A 27536-nucleotide genomic window follows, 5' to 3' on the forward strand; every position below is an offset into this window, starting at 1 on the left:
GCTTACTGAATCAGGCCTCCAGGGGAGGGATATGGGAATCTGAATTTTTACCAGATGCCCAAGTGAATCTGTTACTCTTAGAATCATGGTTACCAGGAAGATGAGAACTTTTGGTTCACACAGACTGGTAGGAGATACATGGAATATGTGGTTCAAGTCTGACTAGAAAATGGAAAAGATTTACAAAAATTTTTACCAGTTCTAATGTAACTTCCCTAGTCTCTTCCTAGTTTTGTCCACACTGTTACATGACAATTCCTGTTCCATTAAAGACCCAGCCAAAGGAAATGATCCAGATCCTGGTCCTAATCACCTCTGACATCCCAGTTTTCCTAAAAGTCAAATGTGATATCACCTTATGGAGCATAAAGAAGAGGCACTGTCCAAAACAGCAGCTGTGTTTATTACACTTGTTTAATGGCAAAAGAGATTCTAATTTCATTTTATTTGTAAAACCAGTTGGTCTAATTGAATATATATCAGGAGAATTTTAAACTACTTAAGCATAAGTAGTTGGTGTTATTAGCGATTCAAGAATTCTTGTGCTAAAAAGTATAGTAACCGAAAGTGGGGTCCAGCTGCTCACCACTTAAAAGCCAGTAAAGAGGCCAGGTTGGTGGAAAGGAAAGTTTGCTTTATTTTGGATGCCAGCAGCTGTGGGGGAGAGCAGGCGCCTGTCCAAAGGCCGACTACCCCTCCTGACAATCAGGGAGCAAGAGTTTCTATACACGGAGGGAGGGGGCTACATGCAGAAACAGTACAGTCAGCTCTGACAGTCGTCTTGAAACTGGTCATCAGTGGTCTGACCAGCATCATCTCAATTGTTTCAGGGACAGTTAATCTTCACTTCTAGGGTCAGTTTGTTCCCATTTCTTTGAGGCTAGTTCTCGGAATCGTGGCAACTTATGTTATGGCTACAGCCTGGTCATCATGTAGTTGACTTCTTCCACCTGGTGGGGTTACAGTATCTACAAGACAGCTCACAGGATAGGGCTCGGAGTATTATCTATAGCCCTTGAGGAGGAACTAACGGGCCTTGACTTTGCTCCATGACTAAACTTATTATTTGGTCTCCTTGACTGTTTTCCTTTGTTTCTGCATTTTCTCACTTCCCTGATTAAACTTATTCTTTGACTAAAGTTTTTCCACAGACAAAAGCAGGGGGACGGGGGGTCGGGTTGGGGAAGGGTCCTGCCCCGTTTCAGTGTATTGTATTAAGTTACTTAGGTTTTTCTCTTTGGTCATAATACTGATTTCATTATATCTGATGTCTCTTGATTTGATTGCTTAGGTGGAAAAATATGCCAAAGTGGAAAAATCTATCAAATCTGATGACTCACAACCAACAGTCTGGCCAGCCCATGTAAGTAACCGTTGCAGTCTCCATTTCTAATGATGCTGTTTCTAATCTGGGATCTGAATTTATTAGACATATAAAGTACAGTAGCCTTTATTTTGGGATCTTCTTTTGTTTGTTTGTTTTTAAGAACTTTCTGGGAGTTTAGTGAATTAAAAAAAGGAACAACGGTTTAGTTTTGTTTTTCATAAAATATGGTTTCCATTCTAGGGACAATTTTAAGGCCTAACTGCATTTTTACTTTTGTTTTGGTCCCCTATTGGTAGTTCTGATTTGTTTTCTGTTTCAAATTAATAATTAGTAAGTTATTCTAAGGATATCTTTAAAGAGAAATGTTTTGTGTATGTCTCTCTAATTGCAGTGGCTTCTTAAAGGCATACTTAATTTTGTGGCATAATTAATAGGCATAATTAATTATGTGAATCTAGGAGTGAAATGAGAGTTTGTTTTTTTTTTAATTTCTTTTTGGCTGTGTTGGGTCTTAGTTGGCGACACGCGGGATCTTCGTTGTAGCATGAAGGATCTTTTCGTTGCAGCACACGGGCTTCTCTCTAGTTGCGGCATGCGGGTTTTCTCGCTCTAGTTGTGGTGCGTGGGTTCTGTAGTTAGGGCGCGTGGGCTCTGTAGTTTGCAGCATGTGGGCTCAGTAGTTGTGGTGCGTGGGCTTAGTTGCCCTGTGACATGTAGGATCTTAGCTCCCCAACCAGGGATCAAACCCACATTCCCTGAATTGGAAGGCGGATTCTTTACCACAGGACCACCAGGGAAGTCCCATGAGAGATACTTGGTACGTGCAATAGCAAAAAGACTAATGACAAATAGAAACAGGTTTGCTTTTGAAAGTTTTATCCTTTTAGTATTTAATATTTGCATTCATATGTTCAGTATATGAAATTCTGACATTCACTAGGGCTTCGTTAACTAAATATCCCATTGAAACTCTTGTTCCCAAAGTACCATGTTGAAAAAAGAATCCTGGGCTTCTTTCCCTTAGGCTTTTTTCTCTAAGGACTATGTTCCATGTGTCTTTTTATTGCAAGATGTAAATTAGTGTGTCATTTACTCCTGATTTGTGTTAATTCTGACTATGTATTTACTGGAGAAGGTATTTATTTGGGATGCTCGGTCTTTTTCAGGATGTAAAAGATGACTATATATTTGAATGTGAAGCTGGTAATCCATATCAGAAAACAAAGCTGACCATTTTGCAGTCACTTGGTGATCCACTTTACTATGGTAAAATACAGCCATGTAAAGAAGATGAAGAGAGTGACAGTCAGATGTCTCCATCCCAGTGAGTTCTGTTAAATACAGGCAGTTGACAAAATAAGTCATCAGAATGTATTTAGCAACTACTGATGAACTATTAATGAATAAAAGTTTCCCTGTATTGTTAGTTAAATACTCCAGTTAGATCTGGCAGCAGACCTAAGTAAACTTAAATTGTAGTTACCATGCTGTCCAAGAGTTCTTTGAAATAATAATTTCTTTAAAAAACACAAACAAAAACAAAAAAACCTGTGCTATAAATTATTCTTATATTTGCTTTGAAAGATATGCCCGTGATATCCCTCTTGGTATATTTATGTGTTGCCACTTATGACTTTAACCTCTCTGTGAGCATGAAGTGCTTCTGGGCAATAGTTTGTTTAAATGGGAAGCAAGTTTACTGTAAATTAAATGTAAAAGCTGTTAAAAATGCTTGATATTTCAGCACTGCCTGTAAGGACACAGACTCAGTGCTTAATGTAGTTACTGGCTCTAGAAATACATATATAGTTGTCCCTTGGTATCCACAGAGGATTGGTTCCAGGACCCCCTTGGATACCAAAATCTTCAGATGCTCAAGTCTCTTATATCAAAATGGTGTAGTATTTGCAACCTCTGTACATCCCTCCCATGTACTTTATCTGGGTTACTTACAATACCTAATACAGTGTAAATGCTATGTAAATAAGTAATAAATACAATTTAAATGTTACGTAAATAGTTGCCAGCCCGTGGCAAATTCAAGTTTTGCTTTTTGGGACTTTTCTGGAATATTTTCCCCCCAAGTATTTTCATTCCATGGTGGTTGAATCTGGGGATGCAGAATCTGCAGATATAGAGCACCAACGGAAGTTGATATTCCTAAGCTTACGGGCTACATGTATTTACTACAAGGTACCCGTATTTAGTTTTGTTTTCCTTGTTCGTTTTATTATTAGTTCTGCTTTTTAATCAAGTCGATGCTATTTTGAAAAGAAGGAAAAATAAAGAGAACCTCAGCAGAAAAAAGCAGGGGCCAGCTCTATGTTAAATCCTTACAAAATACTAATTGAAACCATGGCAGAAAAATGGATTTTAAAGAGTAACCTCACCAATACCGAAGTAAAAGTCAATGGGAGGAAACAGCAGTCAGGGAATCAATCCTCAGCTAATTTTTTCACATTAGCAGTTTTTATTTTTGTATGCTAAGTAGAAAAATCAGGTATTTCGATTAGCTATATTTTGTAGTCCTCCCTTTAAAGATACACATTGGTCATTTTAAATAGTTATTAACTTTTCTCAAACACAAGGGCATATGTTCTCTCATTAAAAAAAAAAATTGTTCAAAAAGCCAACTGATGAGATTTGACAAGAAGAGAATTGAATTTTTTGCCTTTTACATCAGGACGTTGCTGCAGAAATGCTGCATTGTTTATTACCTTCTAGTCCTTCTCCCATATTCATAAATTACTTGATTATAGCTATGAAGTCAAAGTTTGAGCTGCATTAACCAAGTTTTTCTTTTTTTACATTTTATATTTCAGCTTCTCCACAGATGATCATTCAAATTGGTAATTAAAAAATAAACAAACTCACTATTTTAATACGTTAAGAAATCATATAAATGTCAAACTCTTTTAAGACTTGATAAAGACTTTTTATTTAAATTGATGATAAACCATCTTCCTCATCTAAAATATATTCTAAGGGCCTGCTATATAGACATTAATAATGTCTTCCAAAATCAAAGGTTAAAGTGAGAGGAAGGCCAAAGGCTTTGTACACGGTAGTTCAGTGAATATTGCTGTAGGACAGACACTTGTAAGGGTGTATAGCACTTGGTAACTTTCAGCCCAGATTTTGTTTTGAAACATAGGTTTTCTGCCAAAGTAAATCTCCTTTAAATTAAATCAGCCAACTTATTCACAGAATTATTTTGTAATGCATGCAGAGCTTGGTCATTGCTTCCTATTTTTTAATGTATTTTAAAATTTTTGTTTTCATGATACCTTGGTAGATTTTAATTCAGTTTATAAAATTACTGTCACTAAAATATGGAAGTCTTCAAAAGTAATCTCAGGGCTCCTTAAAACAAGTCTATCTAATACTTTTCTCTTCTTTTTTTAAAAACAATTTAGGTTCATTATTGGATCAAAGACTGATGCTGAGAGGTAAAAATATTTGCATCTTTATTTGTGATCTGGGTGGATATGATAAACTTCACTCTTGTAGGGTAGAGACTACTCCATTCGAAGTTAAAGCTTTGATTTTAATTATGCCTAGGTATTACTAGGATTTTTAAATAGAATTAGGAAAGTAACAACTAAAAGGATAATGTTTAAAATGTAGCTTTATTTAAAATAAGAGAACTTAGATATATCTACAGTAGCTAAGGAAAATGATTTCTAGGTAATAGTTTAATCAGAATATAAGGGAGAGTCAATGGGTAGTTCTTTTGGCTACTTATTGGTGAAATAATCCCTGTAATTTCTGTATTAGAGACAAGATACTGCAAGTTATCTTTAGATTGTTAATTAGCAAAATGTTTTCAGCACTAGCTTGTTATTGAAAATATTAGAAGAATGTGCTTTTATCAAAGATAAATTGTCTAATTTTAATTTTTGTGTTATTTTTGATAGAACTTGTTTCATTAACAGTTACTATTTATTTCCTATGTAGTAAATTTATGTTTAAAATAGTTAGCTAATCATTACCTGTTTTCCCCCTAATATTTCAGAGTAGTCAGTCAGTACCAGGAACTGGTCCAGAACGAAGCCAAATGTCCAGTGAAGATGTCGCATAGCTCCAGTGGCTCAGCGAGCTTGAGTCAGCCTTCTCCAGGGAAGGAAACAGAAGTGTGTTTGCTTAGCTTTTTTTGCGCTGTTACTTTTTTCTGCCTAATTGTTCTCAAGGAATCTGAGAAATGTTAAGGACTGTTTTATGAGGGATAGGGGTATTGTTTAGTTTTGTTTTTACTTTTGATTTTCTTTTTATTACTTCACTTTTTATGATGGAAACTTTCAAATGTACACAGAGGTAGAGCAAAAAGTGTAATGAACATCTGTGTATACTGATCACCCACCTGGCGTCAACAGTTACTATTTTTCTGGAGACGATTTAAGGGTGAAGCTTTGCTGTCATCTTACTCTGCTCTTCTCCCTCAAACTTTCTCCCCCCCTTATTACTCAGAAATCTTTCCTTCATCCTGTGTATACTGTAAGTTATCTCATGGATCTCCTTATGTGGAATTACATTTTTTTGAAACACCTGTAATACCCAATCTATAAACATTAAAAGTACATTGCACTTTTTTAAACTGTGTTTTCATCCAGGGGTTATAATAGTGTTACTAATTTGTGAATTTCTGATTTGACCTTAATTTTAATGAGTATGCTTAATGTCACTGTCTTAGCAGCCTGAGACCCTGTCAGTTCAGTCTTCAGTATTGGGGAAGGGAGTAAAACATCGACCTCCACCCATCAAACTTCCCTCAAGCTCAGGAAATAGTTCCTCAGGTATTACATTCCTTAGTTTTTTGTAATCTAGAGTAAGAAACAACAGATGATCATAATCCATTTACTCATATTTTGATTTACTCAGAATTTTAAATTGTGAATCTAGGAAACAACGTGTATATTTTTCTTCTAGGTAACTATTTTACACCACAGCAGGTCAGCAGCTTTCTTAAATCTCCAACTCCTCCTCCTGCTTCTAAGCCACCAAGTCTTTCTCGGAAGTCATCCATGGATCTCAATCAAGTTAGCATGCTTTCTCCAGCTGCCCTGTCACCTGCCAGTTCATCACAAAGTGAGTCATAACTTAAATTCTTCATTAACTCTTTGTAAGCTTTTGCATTAGTGTTTCTTAAGATGCCTCTTTTTGACCAGTGAAATAGTGAAATCTGAATGTACTGTCTACCCAAAATGTATAAATTTTGAGACGCTTCATGCCAATCTCTTGTTGACTGTATGTATTACATGTTTATTGTAATTGTATTTGTTTTTCTGTATTTATGTATGCACCTTGTGTATACCTTTCTTATAGACTTGCAACCTACACATCTCCTGAAAAAAATAATCTGGTAGTTAAATGTGGCAATAAGAGTCCAAATTATTTTTTATTCCAGTGTACCCTTGGGCATTTTACATTTTATGTAAACTATGCAGCTGATATGGAAAAAAAGTCATAAGAGTTGTTGCTGCAGTCTTATCTTTGTAAATGTAAGAAGCCAACTAGTTCCAAGGTGGTGATACAGTAAACTGAAAGCCGATTTTTCAATAACACTCTTACACTCTTATAAATTGTTATCAGTTACTAAAATGTGGGATGATCATAAAGCACCTGAAGATATTAAAATGTAATTTTTACTACTGAATACTTTTTTTTTTTTTAACATCAAGAAGTTATTCAAGAATTCTAGCGTTAGTTTGGGAGAATTTCTTCAAATTAGTAAATATCTGAGATATTTAGGTACCAACTTGCAAAAAAGCATTCCAGTTTTTTAGATTTTTTAATAAATAACTAATGTGTGCTGAAAGTTTTAGTACACTGCACAGTGACAGGGTGGTCTTTGCATTAGAAGTAAACATCTTCATCTTGATAGCTCAAAAGGTGTAATTTTTCTGCCTTCTTGTTTTGCACAAAGAAAAATTTATAAATTTCCTGAAAGTCTTATTCACACTTCTTATGTTGTGGGTATGGATTATGTTAATCTACTGCACACAGTTGTTACTTTAAGTAAGGGTTGAGTGACAGCTTCTGGACATTCACATTTCTTTCCTTTCTTTCTGCAGGACATGAAAGCTAAAAAAGAAAACACCTCAAGAGCTTTTGGTTTTATTTTTTTGGTTTTTGTTTTTTGTTTTTGTTTTTTTTAAAGTTGATAAACTGTGCATACTTCATTCACAACAGATTTTCTATACATTCTACATTTAAACAGAAGTACACAGTTACTGTTAAAGATGCAGTATTATCTCTCAAATATTTGCTTTATTACTGTGTTTTGTAAAATTTGTTTGTCAGGATAAACTTGATGTGTTAGGAATTAAATATGTATATCTAGGTGCCAAATATGATTGTTAATCATATGTAATTTATTAAATATGTTCAGAGTTTATCTCAGACTGTTAACAGAAAATAAGCAATATTTCTAAGTGAAGTCCTAAATTAGTGAAATCGTAAATAACAAAAATTAATTTGAAGTCCTTTTAAACTTTATAGGCCAAAGGTAGCATGTAGGAAACTAACTTTTAAATGGGTATTGTGGTAGAATACAAACGTATATTTTTACTGTTACTGTAATAGCACCTCTGATGGGATTTGTAGGTGATATACTGCATCCTTAATTGTAATTGAGTGTAGCAACACTCATGTATCATGTGTAGAAATTAACACTTGCAGTTAACTGCTTTAAAAAAAAACTGGAACAAATTGTCAGTGCTAAATAAGATTCCATTAACCTTATTTTAAAAAGGACTGGCCATTTATAACAAACTAGCAATTTTTATTTTTCTCAATGAGCAGGATCTGGAACTCCTAAGCCATCTACTCCTACACCAACCCCTTCATCGACCCCACACCCTCCTGATGCTCAGAGCTCAACTCCTATTACCCCTTCAGCTACCCCTACTCCCCAAGATTCAGGCTTCACCCCTCAGCCCACTTTGTTAACTCAGTTTGCTCAGCAGCAAAGGTCTCTGAGCCAGGCAATGCCTGTAACGACCATTCCTCTTTCCACCATGGTAACATCTATAACTACAGGAACCACGGCCACCCAAGTCATGGCAAACTCTGCTGGACTTAACTTCATCAATGTAGTGGGCTCTGTTTGGTAAGTTTGCATTGATGCCCTGATTTTTTTTTTTTTTTAAGATACTGTAAGCAATCTAAAGAAATTCTTATTTGTGAAATTAAGAACAAATTGCATATTATTGAAATTGAAAGAAAATAGTTTCTATGTGGATAGAAGCTATCTCAACAAGTATGTTTTAATTTTAGGTGATCAATCTATTACATGCACTAAGATGATACTACTACACATTGACAGCGGCTTAGATTTTCCTGTTTATCCTCTGTTTTACCATCTTTTAATCCATTGATTAGGACATTACTCTTCCAAATTGTATTTTAAATATATAGTACTTGATAAATATACAGTACTTGATAAATATATAGTACTTAATTGATAAATAAACTGTACTTAATTTTAGCCAACCTTGCTGTCACTTTCTAGCAAAAAAATGAAACTAAGCCTCCAAATTGACATTTAAGACAAATATCTGTGTTTGTTTAGTGGTTTGTTTTTTAATCCAAGGAATTATGTGGCTGATTTTCCCTTTTATAGTGCTAGTTTAATGCTCTGTCTTATTCTCCTGCAGTGGAGCTCAAGCTTTGATGAGTGGTTCAAACCCTATGCTGGGCTGTAACACTGGTGCCATAACTCCTGCAGGAATAAACTTGAGTGGCCTTCTACCCTCAGGAGGTCTGCTACCAAATGCATTGCCCAGTGCAATGCAGGCAGCTTCTCAAGCAGGTCAGAATATTAGAAATAATAACCTCTAATAAAATTAAAGTCCATGCTTATGTAAAAATGCCATTTAACGATATTATTTAAACATTTAACATCCTTATTTTATGAAGTATTATGTCGGAAATATTTCCTTTCAAAAGCTTTAAGAGTTCTGGTATTTGAATTAAAAACCCATCTAACTATGAACTTCTCTGTGAGGAAACTTGGTAAGCCTATGTCTCTGCAAATTTTATCTTTACCTTCCAAAGATTATTATAAAAGTAACTTTTATAATTGTCAGTGTAGTCCTGTCCCAGGTAAAGGAAATGTATTTTGAAAACATATGTGAGCAAGAAAAGCAACACAGCATGGCATTTAAAGCCTCAGTTCTGGAGCCAGACTGCCTGATTTGAACCCTGCTTGTGCAGCTTACTCTAACTGTGTAATCATGACAGAGTTACCTTTGTGCCTCACTTTCTTCATAAATGTGGATAATAATAATACTTTACCTCATAATTGTGAGGATTGAATGAATAAATACAGATGAGGTGCTTAAACTATGCCTGAGATGTGATAAACATTCAAAAATATTTGCTGTCATCATCATTAGTAGTAGTTTTCTTGCAGTAGTAGTAATAATTATAATTACATATACTGAAAAAGAGTTTTAACAACTTGTGCTTTTTTTTAAATTTTACTAATTATTTGGTTGCATCAGGTCTTAGTTGCAGCAGGCGGGCCCCTTAGTTCTGGCATGCGAACTCTTAGTTGCGGCATGCGTGTGGGATCTAGTTCCCGGACCAGGGATTGAATCCAGGCACGTAGTCTTAACTACCGCACCACCAGGGAAGTCCTGACTTGTGCCGTTTTTAAATGCTCTTTAAGAGAATGTATTATATCTCAGAACAGTTCGATTTCTTACTACTGAGAAAAAATTAACAGGAAAAGTAAACTCGGCATAGTCAGAAAAACTTATCTGAAACTTTCTATGAGTTAAGAGAAAGAGAATCCAAAGAATATAATTTAAACATGTTATATTGCTGTGATTTTCTAATTCTAGCTCATATTCTTATTTTAATATGTATAAATATGCTCTAGTGACAGAAGCCCTGGAAATGGAATCAGTGTTGAATTTAGGATTTTATATTTACATATAATTCTACCAGTTACTTGTGGCTCCAAATGCTAACTGTGGGGTCTGAAAGCAGTCACTTAATTTTTCTCCCTTAGCCTGAGTTTCATCTATTCTAAAATGGGAGTGAAAATTTCTAAATTCATTTGGTACTTATGAGAAATAAATGAAGTGATATGAAAGTGCCTTTAGAAAGCTATAAAACATTATACAGATATCATCCACCTTTAAAGGGTGTTATGTCTTTTTTTTTTTTTCATGAGAATCCTGGAGGGAATATCAGTATTGTCACATTTTTATCTGATTATGCATTTTCCATTTCTTATACAAGACTTTCATACTGTCATCTGTGCATTATTTGCCCTGCATCTTTTTTAGTACAGTTATCTGCTTAGAGGACTATATACATTTTTAACTAGTGTTCGAATTGGTATATTTAGTGAGGAAAATATATACAATACATACTTTGAGACTGGGATCAGCAAACTATAACCCACATCTAAGCTAAGAATAGTTTTACATTTTTTAAAGTTTGTTTTTTTTAAAAAAGACAAAAGAAAGAGTATATGAGAGTCTGTATGGCCCACAAAGCCTACTGGAAGAGTTTGCCAACCCCTGCTTTATGATGTGCTCCATGTTGTGTCACAGATTTTGGGGAATAAGTTCAGAATTAACAGAGCATCGTTTCCTGACTTTCAGCTTGATCCTTACACACAAAATTCAGCAGCGTTCTTTAGCATTATTAATATTAGCATTTGTACTTTAAAAAATGGCACAGAGCACACTGCTTCTCAGAGATAGGGTTATTGTCATATGCTGTTTAGCACTGAGGAATATAAATAGATGCCAGTCCCTGAAATGTATTTGCACAACAGTGATAGTTTTATTATGTTTATGGTGTTTGCATACTGCTAGATTACTTTTCCAGCCAACAGTCAAAATAGTTATAAAGAAGTCTCAGTTTCTAAAATACAGATTGTAGTGTACATCTGGTGCCCACATCTTTGGTATTGGTGAAAATAGGGGGTTTTTTGCTTGTAAGAAATTTTTTAAATATAGAAAATAAGCACATCTGTGCAGGAAGTACTTTAAAGTATTTTTATATACTAAAGTATAAAATACTTTCAAGTATAATAAAGTTTTAATTCCCTGTTTTAACCATGAGTTTTATTTAATAGGTGTTCCATTTGGTTTAAAAAATACTTCAAGTCTCAGGCCCTTAAATCTACTCCAGGTAAACCTGAAACTGCTTTTTATTAAAGTTTTTATAGTTTTTGTTTGTTTGTTTTTAACCATGTAAGTTTGTATATATCAGCATTTGAAGTTTTGAGGTTGTCCAGAATCTTCTAAGGGTGTGGTTACCTTTGCAAGTTCAAGTAGATAAGGGGAAAGAATTGGTATCCTATGTACTGCACTTTCATCGGCTCTGGCACCATTGCCAAATCAAGAACTAGTTCCAGAGGGGAGAGTTGACAACTGCCAAGGAAAATAACTTGCCTACAATAGTAGCAGCAGGTATACTTAGAAATAATTTCTCTCTTAACAGACTTTTTATGTATGCATGTAGGTATTGCTGTTTGCTTATAGTAGATTTTCTGTGTGAATAGAAAGTTTTAAAATTAGGTATGTGTGTTCTTTTCCTGAGGAGAATATGACTTCGTGGCACAGTGCCAGGCACCTAGTAGTCAGTCAATAAATGTTTGTTAGATTACAGTTTGTGTCCAGTAGTGAGGCTTTTCTTAACACATTTTATCAATGTTAACGTATAAAGAGAGATTGTAGGTAAAGAATTTAGTACATGTTGTGAACTTAAAATATTCTGAGTGTTATGCTAGGTCATTTAAGGATGGAATTCAGTATTAAGCTAGTAGGTTGGAAAATGGATGGGATTATCTACAGAGAATTTTTAGAAAAGGTAGACATAAATATAAAGATTTGGAGACAAAGAATGGCAGAGCTATGGATTATTGGGAAATAACAATAACAAACAGATCAACCCAACCTGATATTCAGAAGTAATAAATCAGGAAATACACTTAGAACTAAATCTTAAAACTTATTTCCTGTATACAATATGCAAACAGTGTCAGTATTTACAGACTAATTGCAGAATAATCTAATTGTGATATGGATACATTGGTTTATTTAGCCAACTTTCCTGCATTTTGCTGTAGGAATTTCTACAAGGATTAGTCTCAGTGTTAAGAGGAGTGGGATTCCTTAATAGCACTGATAATAAGGATTGAGGGCAAAGCCACCTTATAAATTATATTTTGCAACATTTATTACTGTCTACCTAATTGAGGAAGGAACATTTGACCTGTGCTTTGTCCAGGTTTACCTAACAGTGAGCTGTGCTGGGTATAGAGCTTTTGACCCGAGACACCTTTTTTGACTATAAAGACCTAAGAGTTCTGTATTTGATATTTGCTTGGACTTTCCCACAAAACTTCAAAGTGCTTTTAACTTAAACTCCTATAGAATAAAGTGGAAAAACCATTTGTTTCCTGATGCATTTGGAATGCATAGTTTTAGTTTTTAGTGTGGAGTTTTCTGGATGCTTCTTTTTTTAAAGTTTTTTTTGTTTGTTTGTTTTTAATTAATTTAGATTCAGAATGACAGAGCAAGTAATGTCTCCAAACTAAATATGGACATCTAATGCACTTTCTTTTCAGCTTTGGAATTCCTAGCTATGTTATATAAAAATGCATGCATTTCTGGTTTAGGGCAAAGCTAGACCAAATTTAGGGAGACGAGTTTTCTTAATATATATCTCTGATTATCACTAGCTTCTTGTTTATACTTCCAAATGCATTTAATGCTGTTTTGTGTTGATGTATAAAAGCAGTTAAATAAAAGCAGTATGTATATTTGGATAGCTAACTATTAACTTGAAGCAGAAAGACTTACACTGGAGATTACTAACATATTTGAGAGCCAAAGTAACAGCACTTAAAAATTGTGTTTAAAGCGATTGTTCCTTTTTTTAAGGGCAGGAATCTTGTTTTGTTTCCATTTTTGTTCACCTGTTTCCTCAGTCCCTGGAAGAATGCCTGACACATAGTGAATGCTCCAGAAATGTTTGTAGAATAAAGAAATTTAATCTGAAATCGGCTAATTAATTCTTGCTTAAATACTTAATAGCTTCCAGGTGGCTCGCTCATTTTTAACACACTGCAGCAGCAGCAGCAGCAGCAGCTTTCTCAGTTTACACCACAGCAACCTCAGCAACCCACAACTTCTATTCCTCAACAGCCAGGGGAGCAGGTATGTCCTTTCTACCCTCCATATGCTTTGTATCATAGAATTATAACCTTTTTTGGTATATGCCAAGCATATTTCAAGTGTTTTTATTTAAATTGTTTGAACCAACTTTTCATGTGTGGTTCTTCATTAACAATAGCAGCTATCAGTTATTGGGTGCCTGTTTCTAATTCTCACAACAGCCATACTTGAATAGATGATGTCACTTCCATCTTGCGTATTGCATAGTCTGAAATAGATTCAGGTGACTGACTTGCTCACAACCATACATCGAGTGGCAGGGCCAGGGATTCAAGTCCAGGTCTTTCTGCCTCTATAGGCCATGTATTTTCTACCCCGTCATCATCCTTCTTTTGATAGTATTTTGTGTCTATTAGAATAGAGATATTCTTTTTATCTTGAAGCATAGAACAGAGCGAAGATAGACAAAAACAAATACTTTGTATATTGCCAAACAAAATGAAATTGAACAAGAACTAAAGTAAATTAAAGTAGTATAAGGAACTTCAGGTTTTTCTGAACCTTTGCTGCACTTCGGAATCATCTGGGAAACTAAAAATTACTGATTGTTGAGTCCCACCCTCATCGTTTCTCTTAGTTCACAATTAAATATATGTAATGTTCACTATCAGTCCTTCCACCAAAGATTACCCAGTCAAATCTTGATTGGATAATGCTCATCCTCTATTAGATTTCTCAGGAAGGGCACATATTTAAAGCTATTTTTCTTTATTAACACATAAAGGATTACTTGGCTGGATATAAAATTCTTGATTTGCACTTTCTTTACAAAATTGTAAAATACTGTAACATAAAATTTACCATTTTAACCATTTCTAAATATGCAGTTTAGTAGCATTAAGTATATTCATATTGTTGTGCAGCCAATCTCCAGAACTTTTTCATCTTGCAAAAGTGAAACTCTATACCCATTAAACAACTTATTTCCCCCTCCTTCTAGCCAACTTTCTGTTTCTGTGAGTTTGACTACTCCAGGCACCTCATATAAGTGAAATTATACAGTATTTGTCTATTTGTGACTGACCTGTTTAATTTAGCGTAATACCCAAAAGGTTCATCCATGTTGTAGCATGTGTCAGAAATTCCTTTTTAAGGCTGAATAGTATTTCATTGTATTTATATATCACATTTTGTTTATCCATTTATCCATCGATGGACATTTGAATTGCTTCTGGAAGTCTGAGTTATCTTTTTTTTTTTTTTTTTAATGAATTGTGCTTTATGTATTAAGTCTGAGAACTCTCCTCACCTAGCCCTAGGCCCAAAAGGTTTTTTCTTATAGTTTCCATTTAAATCTATGATCCATTTTCAGTTGATTTTTATAAAAGGTATGAGACTTTCGTCCAGGTTCATTTTATGGGGGGATATGGATGTCCATTTGCTCCAGCACCATTTGTTAGAAAAGCCATCCTCCTCAACTGAATTACTTATGCACCTTTGTCAAAGGTCAGTTGACTGTGTTTGTGTGGCTCTATTTCTGTATTCTCTGCTCTGTTTCACCCATCTATGTATTAATATCTGTCACTCTGTTAGTACCATACTGTTGTGATCACTGTAGACTAAGTATATATATACACACACACATACATATATACATACACACACATATATATATAGTAAGTCTTAAAATCAGACACAGTGATTCCTCCGATGTTATCCTTCTTTTTCAAAATTCTTTAGCTGTTCTAGATCCTTTGCCTTTCCTTATGAATTTTAGAATCATCTTACCTATATCTACAGAAGACTTCGCTGGAATTTTTAAAGGAATTGAGTTAAACCTAAAGGTCATTTTGGGAAAGGCTTACGACGTTGACTGTGAGTTTTCTAGTCCATGAACACAGTGTGTCTCTATCTAGGCTAGCTCTATCAGCTAGTTTTCAGCATACAAAACCTGTATGTTTCATAGATTTACACCTAAGTTTCTTTAGTTTTCTTTCTCTTTCTTTCCCTTCCTTCCTCCCTTCCTTTCTTCCTTTCTCCCTCCCTCCCTCCCTCCCTTTTTTTTTTCCCATTCTTGGGAAATTGTTAATGGTATTGTTTTTAATTTCGTTTTCTACATGTTCATTGCTAGTATACAGAATTGTTTTTGTATGTTTTTGTATGTTGATCTTGTGTTCTGCAATCTTACTGACCTCACTTATTTGTTCTAGAAGTTTTTTTGTAGATTCATTAGGGTGTTTTTCCTAGATAGTCAATGCCATTTGCAAATAAGGGCAGTTATTTTTTCTTTTTAATCTATATGCCTTTTTGTTTCCTTTTCTTGAATGTGCTCACTAGAAGTTCTAGTACTATGTTGCAGTGTTTAAAGCTTTAAAAACTTGTTCTGATGAAGTTTTATAGAAGCAATATTGAAAAAACAAACAGCCCTATCAAAAAATGGGCAGGCCTAAATAGATGAAAAGGGAGTCCTCTTGCACTGCTAGTGGAAATGTAAATTGGCGCAGCCACTACGGAGAAGAGTATGGAGGTTCCTTAAAAAACTAAAACCCAAGCTGCCATATGATCCAGCACTCCCATTCCTGGGTATATACCCAGAAAAGATGAAAACTCTAATTTGAAAAGATACATGCCACCCCCATGTTCATAGCAGCACTGTTTATAATAGCCAAGGCAGAAACAACCCAAGTGCCACCAACAGATAATTGGCTTAAGACGATGTGGTATATATATATATACAGTGGAATATTAGCCATAGAAAGAATGAAATACTGCCATTTACAGCAATGTGGATGGACCTAGAGAATATCAAACTAAGCGAACTAAGTCAGACAGAGCAAGACTAATGTTATATGATATCACTTATATGTTGAATCTAAAAAATAATACAAATGAATCTATATACCAGACAGAAACAGACCCACAGACACAGACATAGAAAACAAATGTATGATTACCATGTTGCAGGGGCGCTTAAATTAGGAGTATGGGATTAACTGTTATACAGAAAATATACAGACTATTATACAGAAAATCGATAAGCAACAAGGATTTAACATAGCACAGGGAGCTACCTTCAATATCTTGTAATAACCTATAAGGGAAAATAATTGAAAAATATGTGTGTGTGTATATATACAACTGAATTACTTTGCTCTGTACCTGAAACTAACACAATATTGCAAATCAACTATACTTCAATTAAAAAAAAAGTTCTGATGAAGCTTTATAGAAGCCTTAGTAATTATTTTTAATACAGTATCAGTTCTGAAAATTAGGTTTTATTTTCTTGCTTTCAAAATACCATAAGCTTATTCTTGCTAATTCTAAATACCTTTGATGTCTTTTCCTTAGGCCATTCTTTTTGCAAGACCTAGACTAATGTTGATTTTTTTTTTCATACAGGAATAAAATACTAATTCCACCAATCCAAAATTGTTTTTATTTTTGTACAAGTCACGTATTATCTTTTTATTCAGGGTTCTGAACAAAGTTGTACCAGTCAAGAACAGGCCTTATCTGCTCAGCACACTGCAGTTATTAACCTTGCTGGAGTAGGAAGTTATATGCAGTCACAGGCAGCTGGTTGGTATCTTCATAACTAAATATGTTGAATTTATTTAAAGTATCTATTTGTGATCTCACCATTTTAACTATTTATTTTCCTTGCGCAGTTACAAGGAAAAACTTTAGTTGTATTTAATGTGTGAACTATTAATTGATGGCACTCAGATTTTTTTCATTATTTTGATAATTGTTTAAAGTGCTTTGACCTACATATATTAACAGCAGTTAATGTTTTCCTCATGTTAAATTTTGTTGGGAAAATTTTACAGTTACTCAATTTACTAGGAAGCTTCTAAAGCTGTTAGCTTTTCAGTTTTCCTGGGTTATTGAGACTGCATTTTTCCAGATTGCACAATCTTTTCTCATTCCAGTGGCTTGTTGTATGAATTAGGACTTAATAGTCAAGTAGCTTAGCTTCTGTAAGACACTTGTAAAAAAATGTGATTGTACTAAATGATTGCTCACCACTTCTAGTAATAAATGGTGCAGCAAAGATATACCTTTAATGAAGATCATTTCATCAATTGAAGATGGCAATTATAACTACATTTAATTAAAAGAAGCCACATGTATAAGAAAACTGATATACTGTTTGAGGATTAATGAGTGAACACGTTAACATTTTGAATTATCACTGGACTTACTATGGTGCCTTTAGAACCCGATATAATTCCCAGTGTCCGAATTTGGAATAATTTATGTAAAGTTCTAATTTAGAGGCAGTGAATTTCCAAATGGAAATTTATTAGTATAAACTTTTACCCCACAAGCTATTCCTAAAATAGCTGTAGTGTAATTTAGTGGAAAGAACTCTAGGCTGAAAAATGAGAATGTTCCTAGCTCGACTTGCCACTAATTACCTTTAAGCTTTGAGTCACTCAAACGATCCAGGTCTGAAATGTCCTCAACTGAGCAATGAGAGTTGAACTTGTCCCTGATCTGACTCAGCTCTAAAAGGTTCACCACCTTTGTTGCTAATCTTTTACTGCTTGTCTACCAGTTTTGTCCTTATGGTAGTTGGGATTTCTCCCACTCCATTTCCTACCTGATTGGTTATATTTTAAAATAACATACTGTATTCAGCATTTTGCTAGAAAGCCTTCTCAACAAAATAGCACTAGTATCAAGTTTCATTGAGATGTAAGAAAAGAGAGGGGTACAGTGCTTTGGCCCACATGCTCTCCCTTCTCTTCCATGTCCAGGAAGTTCTATCATCAATGGTACCCTCAACTAACAGGAGACTGTACTAAATTTATTCTGAAATGTCTGTGATTTGATACTTAATCATACTGATACTTTTCTATTATTTCATTTTCTGTGTTGTCCTTTTCTAACCCTGGTAGCCTTCAAACTTTCTGACTGGCCTGCTTTCCCCTTCTCCTCTCTGTAGTGTTGTCTCAGCTTGGCTCTGCCGAGAACAGACCTGAGCAAAGCCTTCCTCAGCAGAGATTCCAGCTCTCCTCTGCCTTTCAACAGCAGCAGCAACAGATCCAAGTAATCCAGCAACTTCACTCTGGTTACATTTTTAAACATACTCTGCTCCAAAAGTACTTCAAAATACCTTACTTTAGTTTTAATGTTACTGTCTTCTAAGACTATACAGTAATTGGTAAATAGCAAATTTTATTTAAAAGTCTGACAATTTTAGCCAGTGAACTTGGAGCACTGAATATTTTGTACATTTAAGTCATACTCTTTTCCTAATTCAAAATCCTTCCTGAAGTGCTGGTGGCACATTAACATACATTTTTATAGGTTTCAGTACATTTTGAAATAGTTAGTTGTAAGTGCCAATGGTTAACTTTTTAATACTGTACTGCAGAAAAAGGCAAGTGTACCAGTGTTCCTATTTGTAAATGTCATACCTGTTTTTGAAGAATGTTGTTCCATTATTCTAGAAGTCAGCATATTATAGTTGACTTTCTTTAATTTGCAGGGTGGTTTTATATTGCTATAAACTATCATACAACAATATGGTAACTGAAGTTGCTGAGTTACTGCAATATAGACTGGTCAGGCAAAGTAACAGAAATACTTTTGAAGTTTACCAAGAACCATTTTTAAAGCCCGCAGGAGGCTTCTGTGCCACTGGTGCTGTTTGACTGTGCATTGTCCTGATGTGGTATAGTCCTTTTTTGTTACCTTGGTGCTTTCTCCCTTTCAGTTTTGTTGTTTTCATCACTCTCAGGAAAAGCATCTTCCATACCTGCCTACCTTTAACCTAACTTGATTTTTTCCCTTCTGCTTTGCAGCAGTTGCGGTTCTTGCAGCATCAAATGGCTATGGCGGCAGCAGCAGCAGCACAGACAGCTCAGCTACATCGTCATCGGCATACAGGCAGCCAGTCAAAAAGTAAAATGAAGAGAGGCACGCCAACCACTCCAAAATTCTGAGTCTTGCGTTATTTTTTTTCTTTTTAAAAACGTAAGAGCATTGAATCAAAAGGATTCTGAGTTTCTACTTCGTTTTTGTTTTTTAACATGTGTCAGTATTTTACATTGCTAGATATACAAACTTTATATAGAAGCACAACCCTATGATTTTTAAATAAAAACAGGGAAATGGTTTAACGAACCATTAGGGTGGGTTTGCCTAAGTCATTGCTTTTTAAAAATGGTTTCACTGTACATAATACAGAAGTGACCTAAGAAATACTAGAAACATCTTTCAGAAGAATGTAGTTTGATATTTATTTAGTATAAAAGGTTTGTGCACAGTGTAACAAATACAGTTTTTACAAATCTGTTTTGAAAATGTGGTGGTGGTTTATTTGGGTTTCATACTCTTAAATACTTCATCCATCAGTTTTTTTACTTCTTTGTGTCTTGTAACTGCTCGGCTCATACAATCTTGAAGTTTAGCTCCAGTCAGTCCACTTCCACCTGAAAAATTATTGTGCCAACACTTATTTTTAAATGATCTACATCATGTCAAGTTATTGACGTAAAACCAAAAAAGTGAATAATATAAACCAGTGGTGTAGTCTCAAGATTTGCAGGTTATGTTTTAACAAGACCTCCTGAAGGTTAAGAACCACTGACGTACAATATAAAAATGCAAGGCATCTGAAGTAACAAAGAAACCATAGTAAATTTACATTACGTAAACCAGTAAAACATCCCATGTTCCATTTGGCCCTCCCTAATATAAAGAAGCTCATGCTGAGTTTTCATCTATGTGTTTAGTACTGCAATGGAAGGAAAGTGCATACCTGGTTTGTGAAGACAACACAGCTTGCCTTCCTCGTCCATTACTACTGTTAAGGTTCCAGTTGCCAGGTTTTCCTCCTCTTCAGTAGGGTCAACTATAAGCAGAGTGCTATTTTAAAAATGAAAAGGTATAAATTATCAACCCATGGGACAAATTTTATTTTAGAAAGAAGTACAAATTAAACTCACTACCTGCATTTTAGCTTAAGTAAGGAGCTAGACAGAACTGGTAGAAACCAGAAAAGTTAATAGCAACCTGAAATTCTACTACTTGTAAGAATCTTTGTCCTCCCTTCAATTAAATATACAACCTTTTAATACATTTGATTAACTTACTCATCAAACACAGCAAAGGAAGTTGCAACTGGATGAGTTCTAATATTCAAATAACTTTTCTTCTTTAAATTAACTTCTGCTAAAGCAGTTTCTTCATTTATAGTAACTTGAGGCAACTGTACTAGAAAAAGGCGAATATGTAAAGTCAGTCTCTCACTCTAGTGAAAGAAACAAAAAGGCGTTCTATGCTTCATTAATTCACTTTTCCCTCTATTAAACTTGTCCAGAAGTATTATTTTTTAAAATATATATCTTAGAACAATTAAGGCAAATACAATAGATACAAATATGTTTTTCTTTAATTTAGAAACACATGAATGATAGGTAAGTCTTAACAAAAACCTTTAAAAATTTGAGAAATTTTACCAAAACGGAACATTCTGACACATAAGTAGGAATATTCCCTTTTATTAACGTTGCTTACCATTTTTTAAAGCTGCTAACAAAGCAAAGGTGCAAGCATCCAAAATGTTTCCATCATGGTTGAGGCAAATGAGATCACAGTATAGAACCCAAGCAAGCTAAAAGTTTAAACAAAGTGGAAATTAGAGCCTTCTGATTGCTATAATGCAGTATTTGTTTCTACTTACAAGCCACACCCTTGGCTAGACAATCAAGATAACCTTCAAGGCTCAGAAACTTAAAAAAAAAATTAAATTTCCCCCACAAAAAAACATTTCAGGGCTTCCCTGGTGGCGCAGTGGTTGAGAGTCCGCCTGCCAATGCAGGGGACGCCGGTTCGTGCCCTGGTCTGGGAGGATCCCACATGCCGCGGAGCGGCTGGGCCCATGAGCCATGGCCACTGAGCCTGCGCGTCCGGAGCCTGTGCTCCGCAACGGGAGGGACCACAACAGTGAGAGGCCCACGTACCGCCAAAAAAAAAAAAAAAAAAAAAAATTTCAGAATTAAGAAAAGCTCATAGCTTCTTTATTCCTCTTACCTTTCCTGGAGAGATACATAAGTCCTCTTTCTGAATTACCTGTGAACTTGATTTGAAGACATAGAACACAGTAAATAAAAGTTCAAAAACTCTCTAAAATGAATGATAGTCACATTTTATCATGATGATCTTACTTTTCAATGACATCTGCAATGAACTGGCTGGCCACCTGGGCCTCTTCTCCAGGAGGTCCAGACCGAAATCTCCAGGAACACAGAGGTGATAGATCTACATTAGGAACTGAAAGAAACTGCAGCTATGAACCAAATTTCACCTCTCGTTTAGTTTTAAAGATAATATCAATCCACGGCAAAGACAACTGTAGGCATGGATAGGCTTTCCAAGTGGAAAGCATTGTAACACATCAATTATATTCTTTTTCATCTTTGTGAGAATCTTATGCTTAAAGTTTATTTTTTCCCACACAAATAACCGCCCGCCAAAAAAAAGCATGTGTTTAAGAAACAGCCTCAATCCTAAATTATTCAGAAAAGTTTCTAGGTTTCTTTCAAAATACCCCAATCTGTAACAGTAGACAGCCCCTCTAGTCATACCAACTGTTATGCATTTTTAAAATGTTGGTTCCTACCATAAAGAAAAGATGGTCCAAGTTAAGAAAAAAAATCACATAGTGGTATAAAGGAAAATTCTTTATGGAACAGAAAAGTTTGCAATTACAGCCCTTTGCCTAAGAGAATCTATTTTCTTGGTTGATGACATCTGTATAAACCAAAAGTGATCAAACAAGTTTGATAAAAGGTATTTACAAAATTCTGTATCTTGCTATTATGCTATCTTCTAACATAAACATACATAAAACTTTTCAGGGACGTCTGAAGCTTATGAATAATTTTCAACTCACCTACTAAGATTTAACTATAATAGTATTAACTTTTAAAGTATTTGTATAAAATTTATGAAGCCATTTAACTTACCAACATATCCTTTATCAGGGGCATCTGTTGGTGGTGCTCCAAATTCCTACAGAAGCAGACAAATGTTTCCTATGAAAGAAGCTACTAAAAAATTGTGAAGAAGTCAGTTATGGAAGGTGCTACCAAAGACCATCTTAGCTAGTTAACTACATCATGAGCATCTACTGGGAAGATGAGCTTGGGAACGTATGTCAGGGGCTCTAGGAACACTGGACCACTCTTCACTAGCTCTGCAAGGCAAGAAGGCAGTGTAGCACAGCTGATGGTAGTGCTACTCATCAAAATTACTTGGGGCTCTTTAGATTTCCCATCCCACCCTGTCTTCCTAAGAGAAAGAAAATAGATTCTCTTATTCGGTAGCCAAGAATCTGAATTTAAACTCCAGGTGATACTGACACAGTCAGATTTAGGAATTGATGGTATAATGGTCAAGAGCAAAAGCCCTAGAATTACTGACCTTGTTCAAAAGTCAGACCCACACCTTTTGGCTGAGAGACTTTGGGCCAGTTATTGAATGAACTTAGGTTAAGTAACTCAGAGTTCAGTGTACAAAAAGCAGAGGCTTTAGAGTTAGACAAGTTCTATTTATGAGCCTTATGTTCCTAGACAAGTTACTGAATGTCATGTAAAATAGGAAATGAAGAGAGAAATACTTCAAATGATTATTCTGAGGATTAAACTGGATAATTCTGTAAAACACTTAACATAAGGTGCCTGGAACATAGCAAATACTCAGTAAATAGTAGCTATTATTCCCTCAAGCTTTTCTTTTGAGCAATTTCTACACATTTGCACAAATTAAATGGCATCACTAGATAAAAATATGTCACCAAAAATCTCTCAATTTCTCAAATTACAACCAAATTCTTTAAAAAGTAAAGGTGGTGAAGATTTTTTTAAACTGTTCCATTTCAGCACATTTGAGAATGTTCATAAATTGTAATTAAGAGCCATTAAACTTGGGTTGTATTATCTAAAACTCAAAGGTGAAAACTTGGGAAATGAAAACAAATACTAAAAAACTGACACCTGATTGCCTAATCAACAGAACTATAAGTGTATATTACAATCTATTAAGTATATGAAGCTAATTTAGTAACTCAAATCTTAGTAATATATACAGTAAACCTACCGCTTTAATTCCACAAATTACTGTAGTATTTCCCAGCTTCACTAAAGAAGAACCATCTGCAGTACCAATTGAACCTGAAAAAGTATTTAAACAAAATGAAAAAGTGTTTTCGTCTTCTACATATGATTTTATCTTGCTACATATCTAAGTTGTTTATGAAAATTTATTCCTTGAGTATTTTTAAAATTACAGTTGACCCCTGGGCAACATGGGTTTGAAATGCACCCTTCCACCTATATACAAGGATTATTCCCAATAAATATTACCACAGTACTACACGATCCACAGTTGGTTGAGCCTGAGGATGCAGAGCCTCAGTTACGGAGCACCAATCCATAACTGTAAAATTACGCTCGGATTTCTGACTGTGCGGGGCCGGCACCCCAACACCCTCGTCGTTCAAGGGTCAGCTGCACCAGTCTAAGGACTGTTCATTGTCCCTGAAGTAAGTTAATCCTTTGTTGTTCAATCACAGGACTGTTACAAAGATTTAAATCTCTTGACACAAAAATCACTGTAATCCCTTAGACACGGTAGAATTTGTCTGAAATACTGTTTAAATGGCTCAGAGGCTAAAACTTGGGAATGTCATATAGGTAAAATTGGGCAATTCCATGTTTGCAACAGAAGGTTTAATAAATGTAGGATATATAAGAAAACCATGTCTTAGAAGTTTTGAACAGGGGAAGGCAGGAAACACTTTACAGTTACTTTAAAATTTAAAATGAGCATAACAACTGAGAGGACAGTGAGTTTAAAAAACTTTACAAAGAAAAATTTACTTTAAAAAAAAACTATTTTCAGAACTGAAGCAACTTCAACATTCTGTTTTAGAACTCAAAATACCCTCACCTATGTTGACAGTTGTGGTTCTGAATTCACCAAGTTCTCTTCCATCAGGACGGCAATTCTCTTTCTAAATAAATATATGAAAGTACATCTACATGTATATTTTATAAACACCAGTGAAAATACACTAAACCTTGTTAATTCAAATTAATTTGAATTACTTGAAAATTATCTTTTAAAAACTGAGGTATAATTGTCGTATGACATATTAGGTTAGGTGTGCAATATAATGATATTTGTATGAAAACACATGATATCATTATCAAAAGGCAAAAAATGTACATAACCACCTTTACTTACCAAAAATCTCCTGTAATACTCCAGAGGTTCCACAGTTCTGAAACACAGGTTAAAAATGAGATAAATTAGTAAATCAATACAAATCCAGAAACTGGCAAAAATCTTAATAGTGTGGTGATGGAGCAGAAATCTCCAAAATTTGTAACTAAGTTTCTTTCATGAATTCTAACGTTTATGTTGCCACGTGTTGCTAATTATAAAAATTAGATACCTTTGCAATAACCATACTCAAAGGCTGTCCTTAATTTTGCTTTAAACCAGTATAGGGTTGGAGCCCAAAACCCTAGGGCATCTTTAGAAGAGGTTAATACAGGTGTGAAAATAACATCACTCTCACTCTGAAGCAGGGATTCTTGGTGGGCAGGGGAAAAAAAAGTTACATATTTTTCACTATCCCGTGACTTAAAGCATACTCTTCAATTACGACCGTTGGCAATAAACCATTATAATATTGGCCGTACCTGCGACTTTAACAACCACAGAGAGTAAATGTTTTCGTTTTTACTTTAGAGTTGTCAAAGGTACCTGTAAGACTCATCGTTACTTCGAAATTCCAGGAGTTAGTTACTAAGCTCCCCAGGATATCTCAATTAAGCAAGTTAATTCTAAAACAGATGTATATCTCATTATACCATAAACTTGGAATTTATATAAACAGATAACTGTTTCAGTACAATTGGTTTCCTTTGGAATCTTATTTCTTTTATTTATTTAAAACTGGACTCAGAACAAAAATCTACAAGCTTCTCCAGAGCGGCAGCAAAAACGCTTAAGTAAAACCTTCCGAACGAGGAACAACGCTTTTAGAAATAAATTTCAAGGGAGAGGGAGAGCAGCGTGGCAGGTGCTTCTAACAGAACACTTTTCACGAGGTTACAACTGCTCCCCTGGGGCTGCAGGTCCACTAAACACCAGGCCACAGCGCTCGCAGCGGGTACCGAGCTCAACACAGCCCCTTCCAGCGCTCGCCTCCCCAGCGGGAAGACGCCCCCTTTCCTTTCACTACTACCACCTCCAATCCTCCCGCCCGCCGCCCGCTTCCGTGGTGGAAAGAAGTGGGAACCAGGTGGCGGGGGGCTTCCCGGTGAGAAAATTCCGGGTAACGGGAGCCACCAACCGGCACGGTACGAACTCCCGCCCGCCAGCCTCCCACACTCACCTGAAGCCGGCAGCCATCTTCCTCCCGTGGGTCTGCGTCTGCGTCTGCGCGTCTGCGTCTGCGCGTCTGCGTCTGCGCGTCTGCGTCTGCGCGTCTGCGTCTGCGCGTCTGCGTCTGCGCGTCTGCGTCTGCGCGTCTGCGTCTGCGCGTCTGCGTCTGCGCGTCTGCGTCTGCGCGTCTGCGTCTGCGCGTCTGCGCGTCTGCGTCTGCGCGTCTGCGTCTGCGCAGCCGCCGGCTGGGTAGCACCGCCCCTTCCGCCGGCTCTACGGCGCCGCTTCGCACTTTCAACGCTGACGTCTGCGCCCTTCTCCAGCTGCCGGGTATCTCGAAGGCAGGGTGGAGTGGGCGGAGCGGGCGGCGTGGGGAAGGTTTCCAGACTGCTTTTGCTTAGACTTCCCCTAGGCAGACGCCCCTCGAGGTTTCCTAGACTTTGACGCGTTTTGACGAATCGGCTATTACAGAAGTGATGAGTGCCTGTTTAGAGACTGGTGGTTGAAGAGTTTCAGAGAAAACCGACCTTATATAAAGCAAAGAATCAGGTGTTGAGTGTGGAGCATAATTCCTGTGTTTCAGCGTCCTTTTCCCGCCTCCTTTTTATTCTGGGCCCTGGGCTTGCCTTCTCCCAGGTAAAAGCCTCCCTGCTCCAGCACCGAAGAATTACGTAAATTTTCTGTGCGCTCGTTTTCCGCACCAGGTTACATTTACAGGTGCCGGGAGCGGGCTCCAAAGGAGCAGCTTTTGTTGTATCCTGTGTCGTGGCTCAAGACCTCCATCTCCTTCGTATAAAATACAGGGTATACAATTCAGTTTGAATGTCAGATAAACAAAGAGTACACCCAAAATAGTTCGTGTTATTGTTACCAGAAGCTGGGGGAGAACTGGGAAAGTTTTAGAAATAGATGGTGGTGGGCCTCCCTGGTGGCGCAGTGGTTGAGAGTCCGCCTGCTGATGCAGGGGATACGGGTTCGTGCCCCGGTCTGGGAGGATCCCATATGCCGCGGAGCGGCTGGGCCCGTGAGCCATGGCCGCTGAGCCTGCGCATCCAGAGCCTGTGCTCCGCAACGGGAGAGGCCACAACAGTGAGAGGCCCGCGTACCGCAAAAAAAAAAAAAAAAAAAAAAAAAAAAAGAAATAGATGGTGGTGATGGTTGCAGGAAATTGTGAATGCGGTTAATGCCACTGTAGTGTACACATAAAGTGGTTAAAGTGGGAAATTTTATGTTTTATCACAGTTTTAAAAAATTAATGTAATATACCGAAAACAAATGGGTGGGTTATATGGTGTGTGAGTTTTATTTTAATAATGCTGTTAAAAAACGATTCGTTGCCTATGTGAAATTCAACTTATATGGACATCCTGAATTTGTACTTGCCAATTCTGGCAACCTTACTACGGTGGAACAGAGCGCCTGCCCCCCGCCCTCCCCAAAACGGACTGAGCGCCTCCCATACAATTACGTATTCTTCGCCTCGCCGCGCGGGGGCGCTGTGGGCGGCGCGGGCTCCCGGGTCGTGCTGGGTCTGGCCGCGGCGGCGCTGTGGGCGGCGGGCGCCCGGCCGGCGCGGTCTCTCTGCGGGTGGGAGGCGGGGCTGCGCGGCCGCACTTCCGCATGTGTGTCGGCGCGGGATAGGGCGGGCGGCT

The 27536-nt window shown here is 36.5% G+C and overlaps 2 protein-coding genes across 2 annotated transcripts in view; one reads left to right on the plus strand and one right to left on the minus strand.

Annotated features, from left to right (window-relative positions):
* The window catches only part of SUPT20H (SPT20 homolog, SAGA complex component), a gene marked incomplete at its 5' end in the record, with an annotated part of 33417 nt that extends 13637 nt beyond the window's left edge, over positions 1-19780 (plus strand). The window contains 14 exon segments of the mRNA XM_079721955.1: positions 1292-1363; positions 2494-2651; positions 4150-4176; positions 4744-4776; positions 5343-5460; positions 6018-6120; positions 6254-6412; positions 8366-8435; positions 8983-9137; positions 11424-11479; positions 13390-13512; positions 16947-17052; positions 18425-18528; positions 19287-19780. Coding sequence (XP_079578081.1) covers positions 1292-1363; positions 2494-2651; positions 4150-4176; positions 4744-4776; positions 5343-5460; positions 6018-6120; positions 6254-6412; positions 8366-8435; positions 8983-9137; positions 11424-11479; positions 13390-13512; positions 16947-17052; positions 18425-18528; positions 19287-19427 — 1425 coding nt within the window. The 3' untranslated portion in view covers positions 19428-19780.
* EXOSC8 (exosome component 8) lies at positions 19774-25911 on the minus strand (the record flags this gene model as incomplete). The annotated part of the gene is made up of 11 exons (XM_079721956.1): positions 19774-19916; positions 20246-20352; positions 20580-20700; positions 21004-21100; positions 21520-21565; positions 21654-21747; positions 22455-22500; positions 23587-23660; positions 24439-24502; positions 24736-24772; positions 25895-25911. The coding sequence occupies 11 exons, from the start codon at positions 25909-25911 to the stop codon at positions 19801-19803; spliced, it is 819 nt and encodes a 272-aa protein (XP_079578082.1). The 3' UTR covers positions 19774-19800.
* Positions 25912-27536: the final 1625 nt, after the last annotated feature.

Source organism: Hyperoodon ampullatus (assembly GCF_949752795.1).
Source record: "Hyperoodon ampullatus genome assembly, chromosome: 16".
Lineage (NCBI taxonomy): Eukaryota > Metazoa > Chordata > Mammalia > Artiodactyla > Ziphiidae > Hyperoodon > Hyperoodon ampullatus.